At 43.2% G+C, this 8821-nt stretch overlaps 1 protein-coding gene across 1 annotated transcript; it reads left to right on the top strand.

The window, feature by feature from the left end:
* Window positions 1–17: 17 nt before the first annotated feature.
* ube2m (ubiquitin conjugating enzyme E2 M) lies at window positions 18–6833 on the top strand. The gene is made up of 6 exons (XM_067426633.1): window positions 18–427; window positions 1387–1481; window positions 1616–1654; window positions 4271–4374; window positions 4679–4742; window positions 5978–6833. Exons 1-6 carry the CDS (start codon window positions 313–315, stop codon window positions 6116–6118), a joined length of 558 nt encoding a protein of 185 aa, XP_067282734.1. The 5' UTR covers window positions 18–312; the 3' UTR covers window positions 6119–6833.
* Window positions 6834–8821: the final 1988 nt, after the last annotated feature.

Genomic DNA, 8821 nt, shown 5'->3' with positions numbered 1-8821 from the left:
GACATACCTTTTAAAATCCCCATTGACACTAATAATATTGAAAGCGTATTAATATCCTCTTAACCCAGATTGAGATGGTTTGCAGGTTTAGGCTGTGAAGTTTGAATACGTGTGAATAGTCAGAAGTCTCAGTGCGGCTAACGTTAGCAGCTAACACACACACTCTCCCTCTCTCACACACACACACACACACACACCGGCTCCTTCTACAGCTGCTGTGACACACACCGCACAGTCCCCGTCCAACACACACCAGCGTCGCGATATCGGGTCAGATCCGCCCCGGAGTGTGTGAGGCAGAACCGAGCGAAGATGATCAAGCTTTTCTCGCTGAAGCAGCAGAAGAAGGACGAGGAGTCCGCGGGAGGGACGCGAGCTGGAGCCGGCGGGAAGAAGGCGAGCGCGGCCCAGCTGCGGATACAGAAGGGTACGAGGACCGCCGCACTAACCCGGGCCTATACACTCACACACACACTCACTTACACACAGCTCAGGCGAGGCTCGGACCCAAGGTTTCCACACACTTGTTCTGGGTAATGATGTCAAGGCTAAGGGAGAGCGAAACTAGCATTAGCATCGCGCTAATGTGTAGCGCACTGTTTACTAACTCTACGCTGTTTTATTTACCTCACACTCGAGCTTTAAACACTTCAGAGCGGCCACAGCAGTAGAGCTCGTGTCTAAAGTCATGTTACCCGAGAGAAACACTCGATTACTGCGAGAGGAAACTAATAAGTTTCCATCTTAGTCATAATATTGAGGCCTACAGACACAGTTCTCGTATTAACCTTTGGTTGAGAGTGGCCCTGAATTCGCATTGTATGTGTGTGTGTGTGCCGTCAGATCTGAAGTTAGAAACAATCATAACGTTATATTATTGTAAGCACAAGAGGCTCTGAATGCCCACTGTACTTGTGTGTGTGTGTGAGTGTGTGTAGCGTCAGACCTGAAGTTAGTGAGACTCATCATTATAAACACAAAAGCCTGAAGACTGACCCAGAGACAACACCTTCAAATTAAAGTTTCGTCCTTTATTGGCCCTGTCGTTCATCTCCCAAACACAAAATATGATGTTTTTAATGAACCCGAAGAGATTTCTGTCCCTTCATTGAATGTTATAAGCACCATAAGTTCATAAAGATGTTTTGAAAGTAATCATGAACGCTGGGTTTAGTCTAATGAGGAGATGCTTTATATGATGGAGGCATTAGGCTCTGATTATCATATAAACTAATGAGTATGGGCAACAGAAGCTCCAGAACTAACCTCATTGGCTGTTGTGTGTCTGAGCTTCTGCTTACCCTGTGTGTGTGTGTGTGTGTGTGTGTGTGTGTGTGTGTGTGTGAGAGAGAGAGAGAGAGTAAAGGTTGTTCTCTTCTGTGTCAGACATCAATGAGCTGAACCTCCCGAAGACCTGCGAGATCGTTTTCCCCGACCAGGACGACCTGCTCAACTTCAAGCTCATCATCTCGCCAGACGAGGTTAGCATCCGCTCGCGTGACGCTAGCATGATTTAGCCATGTTGTGTTCCTGATGAAGCGAGATTGAGTTCAACACACCTGTGTTCTGTCCTGCCGTTTCATCAACATTCTTCATTTTCTCTGCTTTTCCACAGGGTTTCTATAAAGGTGGGAAATTTGTCTTCAGTTTTAAGGTAAACAGCAGCTGGACACACATCAGACACATTGTTTGATCATTAGTGTTTAACTGTGTAATAACTTTCCAAAAGGATGAGCCGATCAATAGCTCTACAGGCTAACAGCAATCCTCGAGATGCGACTCTGGACCACAAAGCCAGTCATACGGGTTATAGATCACCAGAAAGATGAATAATAATCTATTGATGTGTGGTTTAAGACAATATTTGAAAATCAGAGGGTGCCAATAATTCTAAATATTGAGAAAATCTCCGTTAAAGTTGTCCAAATGAAGTCCTCAGCAATGCACATTACTGCTAACAGTAATATAACCCTGTGCTGCAGGGTCACACATCTGCTGATGCTGTACTATAATGCCATATTTCTCATCCATTAGTTAAAGCACTGGATTATTAATCCTTTACAGTTCTTATAAGTTTCACATGTGCGTATAAAGCTCCAGCAGAGCTGACATGTTGAGTCATGTCAGGGTTTTTATTAGCCTGACAAGCCGGAGCCTCATCAACATGTTTGGTTTGGAAACTCCCCATTGACGGCTCAATCCGAGGGGCGGATTAACGGCTGTCAGTCAAACTCCCTCTGCACGCGATAGGATAGTGCTACACCAACCAGAGCAACGAAGGTGAAGCAGAGCTGACAGATTAAACATTCGCCGTATCCGGTCGGCTAAACTCCGAACACATCCTCACACTGGAAGTGAACTAGCGCCTCTAAAAGCGTTAAATGATGCTTGAGCTAAAGGTCTGCGCGGGACTGTTTTTAAATCCTGCTCCCGCTGGGATTATATTCCACACCCAGCCGTTACGGATCATTTTCTTCCCGACCGTTGCGGTAAATTTAGATCTCGTTTCCAGACTTTCACATTTAAATTTCCACGGAGAAAATAAAAAAGTAGTCTGCACAAAATTTTTATTTATTATTTTATTCACCTTGTCAAGATACAAAACACAGGAGTGGAAAACGTTGTAAATAAAAATGTGCACAAATTGAAGCCTATATGTTATTACTACAAATTGTGAATAAAAACAGATTGCAATGATGTGGAAGTTTCACATTTCAATATTTTATTCAGAATACAACATAGATGACATATCAAATGTTTAAACTGAGAAAATGTATAATTTTAAGGGAAAAATATTTTGATTTTAAATTTAATGGCATCAACACGTCTCAGTAAAGTTGTGCCGTGGCCGTGTTTCCCGCTGTGTGTCATCCCCTCTTCTGTTTATATCAGTCTGCAAACGTCTGGGACTGAGGAGACGAGCTGCTCAAGTTTAGGAATAGGAATGTTGTCCATTCTTGTCTAACACAGGCTTCTAGCTGCTCAACTGTCTCAGGTCTTCTTTAGCGCACCTTCCTCTTTATGATGCGCCAAATGTTTTCTAATGGTGAAAGATCTGGACTGCAGGCTGGCCATTTCAGTGCCGGATCCTTCTTCTGCGCAGCCATGATGTTGTAACTGATGCAGTGTGTGGTCTGGCATTGTCATGTTGGAGAGAGCAAGGTCTTCCCTGAAAGAGACGCCGTCTGGATGGAGCAGATGTTGTTCTAGAGCTTGGATAGACCTTTCAGCATTGATGGCCTTTCCAGATGTGTAAGCTGCCCATGCCACACACACTCATGAACCCCAGACCATCAGAGATCAGCTTCTGAACTGAGCGCTGAGAACAGCTTGGGTTGGCCTTGTCCTCTTTAGTCCGGATGGCATCCCAGTTTTCCAAAAAGATCTTCAAATGTTGATTCGTCTGACCCCAGATCAGTTTTCCACTTTGCCACAGTCCATTTTAAATGAGCCTTGGCCCAGAGCAAACGCCTGCGCTTCTGGATCATGTTTAGATATGGCTTCTTCTTTGACCTGTAGAGTTTTAGCCGGCGACGGCGAATGGCGCGGTGGATTGTGTTCACCAGTGTTTTCTGGAAGTATTCCTGAGCCCATGTTGTGATGTCCATTACAGGAGCATTCCTGTGTGTGATGCAGTGCCGTCTAAGGGCTGAAGATCACGGGCATCCAGTTTGGTTTTGACCCTTGACCCTTACGCTCAGAGATTGTTCCAGATTCTCTGAGTCTTTGGATGATATTATGCGCTGTAGATGATGATAACTTCAGACTCTCTGCAGTGTTTCTCAGAGAATCTCCTTTCTGATATCGCTCCACTATTGTCCGCCGCAGCATTGGGGGCATTGGTGATCCTCTGCCCATCTTCTGAGAGACACTGCCACTCTGAGAGGCTCTTTATACCCAATCATGTTGACAATCAATGGACCTAATACGCTGCAGATCGGTCCTCCAGCTGTTCCTTATGTGTACATTTAACTTTTCCGGCCTCTTATTGTTCCCTGTCCCATATTTTTTGGAATGTGTAGCTCTCATGAAATCCAAAATGAGCCGATATTTGGCATGACATTACAAAATGCCTCACTTTCAACATTTGATATGTTATCTATATTCGATTGTGAATATCATATAAGTTTATGAGATTTGTAAATTATTGCATTCCTTTTTTATTCACAATTTGTACAGTGTCCCAACTCTTCTGGGATGGTGTTTTTCTAGAAGCGTGTTGATGATGCTTGAACCCTAGCGGTGACTAAAGGTCAGGTGTCTCTTTCAGGTCGGACAGGGTTACCCTCATGACCCTCCGAAGGTCAAATGTGAAACGATGGTGTATCACCCCAACATCGACCTCGAAGGAAACGTCTGTCTAAATATTTTGAGGTATTGTGTTGACCGGCTAACCCTATACACCGCTGCTCTGCTAACCGCTATAGACCGTTAGCATGGGTTGGTGAAATATTGAATATTGTAAACCATACTTTCTTCTGCACAACACGAGCGAGAGACGTTGATCTGGAATGCACGTCTGCTTTAGTGTTGTACTGAAGAAAGGAACTGATTCCTTTTAATAATGTTTCTTTTATTGTACATAATTTTCAAAAATATTGTGTGTTTTTAATTGTCGTGTGTCTCCTGTACGGAAGAGTGCGTCCCTTGAGTGTAATCCTGACTCTTTATATTTCAGAGAAGACTGGAAGCCAGTGTTGACGATTAACTCCATCATATACGGACTACAGTACCTGTTCCTCGTAAGTTTTAGACCCGTTTTCATCTGAGACGCGAACCGCATTCAGCATCACTAGCCCCTAAACTTCTGCTCAGCCCCCCTAAAATATGGGATTAACCTTTAACATATAAACATGGGCTCTGTCCCCTCTTCTCATCTGTGTGTGGCCGTGTTCTTCGATTCACGCGTCTGAAGCAGAAGTATGTGTGCTCATCTAAGCCTCATTGGCAGAGATGGAAACTCGAGTCTTAGACTTGGACTTGCGAACAACTGAGCTGAGCCTTGACTTGGACTGGACATGAAGACTGAGACATGTGGAAAAAGTCTTTAGGCACGGCATTCCCGATTCCGTTCTCTATTTACTGCCCCACATAACAGCACAAAACGGTGCCTTTTACTACTCCTTCACTTACAAATATGTGCACAGCAGTGAATATCACACAACATTTCCAAACCCACCAAAGCCCGCGACCACGTGATTAATCTGAAGGCACAGGAATTCATCGACTCCAGTTACTTTACATCAAAACAGGGTCAGAAATAAGACAAAACTGCAGTTGTTACAGGTTTAAATAATTTTCTTAAATCTTAAAATCCCCTTATTAAAACCGAACACTTTTAGTGTGAATTAGTCAAATTAAGCGATGAGTGGCTATCAACGTTTGTACATGTCTTTATCTGTTGATGCCTTATTTTCACGAAAAAAGCTGTCGAGTGATGGTGCTAAACGCACACGATCATTGTCTTAAAAGGTGAGTTAAAGATACTAAATACTAAAATACATAAAATAATTTACACTTGATGAGAGTTTTTTATGATTTATGGTTAGTTTAATGATTATGAACCTATTGCATTTATAAGCCATCAATTAAACTAAAGCTAGGACGGCAATGTATAACAACAAACTAAACAACATTTCTATTTCTAAAGCAAGCACTCAAATAAATGTGTGTGACAAAGTTTGACAGCTCTCTGACGCGATGTACTATATCAGTGTCTGAATTCCTGGCTTCGTTTCTTTTACTCCTTGCTTATATAGGCTACTGCAGTCAAATGCCGTGCACTTAAAGGGATCAGTAAACCAGTGAGCGATGTCGGACACAGCAGCAGAGTCGACACAGAGAGTCGATCGATTTTCAGAGTCGAGGAATCAACTCTTTTGGAGTCGACTCCCCATAACTAGTGCAGACATATAGTTGTCCTTTATGTTCAGAAGGCTGTTGTTTGTCCTGTCCTAACGTTGGCTTATGTTTCCAGGAGCCGAATCCGGAAGACCCGCTGAATAAAGAAGCAGCAGAAGTCCTGCAGACGAACCGGCGGCTGTTCGAGCAGAATGTGCAGCGGTCGCTGCGCGGCGGATACGTCGGAGCCACCTACTTCGAGCGCTGCCTGAAATAGTCTCCGCCCACCGGCCCTCATCCGAGAATGCATTTATCGTTTACATGCGCTGAGATGCACTGACCGACACACTGACCGGACAGCAGCGGGGGGGTTAATAAGGAATAGGCTGGGAAAGGCTGGTCAGTGATTGTTGCTCAGAGAATTCAGTCGTATTTTGCCACTATGCTGGTACCCACTGTTTATTTTTGCTGAGATTCACATGCTAACTTATCCTCCCACTCACAGACATGAAGCGAGCGACAGGCAGACGCTCTCAGATCATTTCACTTCTCTTGTTCCATTACGAAGGCTTGAGGACTGACTCCCTTTGGGCTTCAGCAACGGGAACCTGCCTCGTGTCGCACATACTCCACTGTGTTTAGTACTCACTCATTTTTATGTTTGCAAAAAAAGACGTGTATCGCATCGCCTCTGACCAATTCTGATAGCATTGACAAATTGACCACCCGTTGAACCTCGAGACTGGTTAACACGAGATTGACAGGATCCGTCTGCAAATTGGGCTGTTGTGAGCTTGGGAGACCTTAAGATGTTTTGCTATAGTTTTCCTGGTTGGGAATGGGTGGGACTTTCTTCAGGAGGGAGGGCAATGGCGTAGGGTTAGGAATGGGTGCGTAAAATGTTACAATTCTGTTGTGTATATTGAAATCCCAGTTGTTCACGATGACTGCAATATGAATTATGTTAAATAAAATATTGACTTGAATGCCTACATTTTAAGATGAGTGTAAATGCCAACAGCAGATTGCTTTAAGAAACAATGCCAACGACAATAAAGTGTTTTATGTGACCTGGGGCCTGTACCATGATGGTGGTTTAACAAACTCAGGGTTAAAGGATTAGTTTAGAGTTGACAAAACCAAACCAATCTATTCAGGCTTTGTTGGTACCATGAAGCTGATTATCATCTCTCTGTCAACTCAGGCTTAGATCCTGAGCCAATCACATGCTGCCATTCATTTGAGACATCAGCAGTCAACAGCCAATCACATACTGCCATTCATTTGAGACATCAGCAGTCAATAGCCAATCACATGCTGCCATTCATTTGAGACATCAGCAGTCAATAGCCAATCACATGCTGCCATTCATTTGAGACATCAGCAGTCAATAGCCAATCACATGCTGCCATTCATTTGAGACATCAGCAGTCAACAGCCAATCACATGCTGCCATTCATTTGAGACATCAGCAGTCAACAGCCAATCACATGCTGCGGTTCAGTGATGTGACATCAGCAGTCAACAGCCAATCACACGCTGCGGTTCAGTGATGTGACATCAGCAGTCAACAGCCAATCACATGCTGCGGTTCAGTGATGTGACATCAGCAGTCAACAGCCAATCACACGCTGCGGTTCAGTGATGTGACATCAGCAGTCAACAGCCAATCACATGCTACGGTTCAGTGATGTGACATCAGCAGTCAACAGCCAATCACATGCTGCGGTTCAGTGATGTGACATCAGCAGTCAACAGCCAATCACATGCTACGGTTCAGTGATGTGACATCAGCAGTCAACAGCCAATCACATGCTGCGGTTCAGTGATGTGACATCAGCAGTCAACAGCCAATCACATGCTACGGTTCAGTGATGTGACATCAGCAGTCAACAGCCAATCACACGCTGCGGTTCAGTGATGTGACATCAGCAGTCAACAGCCAATCACACGCTGCGGTTCAGTGATGTGACATCAGCAGTCAACAGCCAATCACACGCTCTGGATCAGTGGCACTGAGATTAATTTCTCTCTTGTGTAGATTATTACATGATTGACAAATGTACACACCAAGAAGAAAAGAGCTGTCTATGAAAGAGGACAGCTTGAAGAAATATACGGCGATGCAAGTAAAAGTTATGAAGTTAGTTTAGTTGATATTTAGAGAGAGTTGAACATTTAAGCTCAGTAAACTTCTTTTTAAACAGCTGATTTATTTATTTTAGAGCTTATTTGTATGACTTTATATAGGCTCTTTATATTAGTTTAAATAAAGTGCATATTAATAATTGATTAACTAAAATGATAAATGTGTAATTGATTAAGGGTTTAATAATTACATAAATTATATCGAAATCATTCAAAATTATGATTATTGTTAAAAGTCAGACGCTTTAGTCTTTAAAAACATTTGCTATGCCGGACCTTTAATGTGGAGCAGAAACAGGGGGCGTGGCTTTATTACATCAGAGGCGTGTCACTTTACTCACAGCTGATTGGTCAGTTTCAGTTTGAGATCTCTAAACCAGAACATAACCAGGAGCAGGTTAGGAGCGTAAGTTACTATGGCGATGAACACGGCTTGAAACCACTTTAATGGTACCCATAAGACCCAGGATTAGCACAAACTAAGCTTAAAGATACACTGTGTAACTTTTTTAGTTTATTCTTAGCTAAAAACACTTAGTTCTTTCAAAAATATATGTGCTCATTAATGTATATTTACTACTTTAAAGTAATAAAGTATTCTCGTAAGTTTATAATATCGCCTTTCGTGTTTGACACTCGATGGCACCGTGTCGAATGTGAAGAGGGGGATTGCCGTGTTAATCTTGGACTAAATCAGCCACCGTAGGAGTTAAAACGAAATCAGAAAGGAGAGGAACAGAAACTAATATTCCCTGGATGGTCATAAACCTTTACACCGCTAGATGGGGGAATATCCCACAGGGGAGCTTTAAACATATCTGGCGAAACCGGC

The sequence above is a fragment of the Pseudorasbora parva genome, chromosome 19, assembly GCF_024679245.1.
Source record: "Pseudorasbora parva isolate DD20220531a chromosome 19, ASM2467924v1, whole genome shotgun sequence".
Classification (NCBI taxonomy): Eukaryota; Metazoa; Chordata; class Actinopteri; order Cypriniformes; family Gobionidae; genus Pseudorasbora; species Pseudorasbora parva.
The sequence above is the reverse complement of the archived record's forward strand: the minus strand, read 5'-3'. Positions and strand labels throughout refer to the sequence as shown.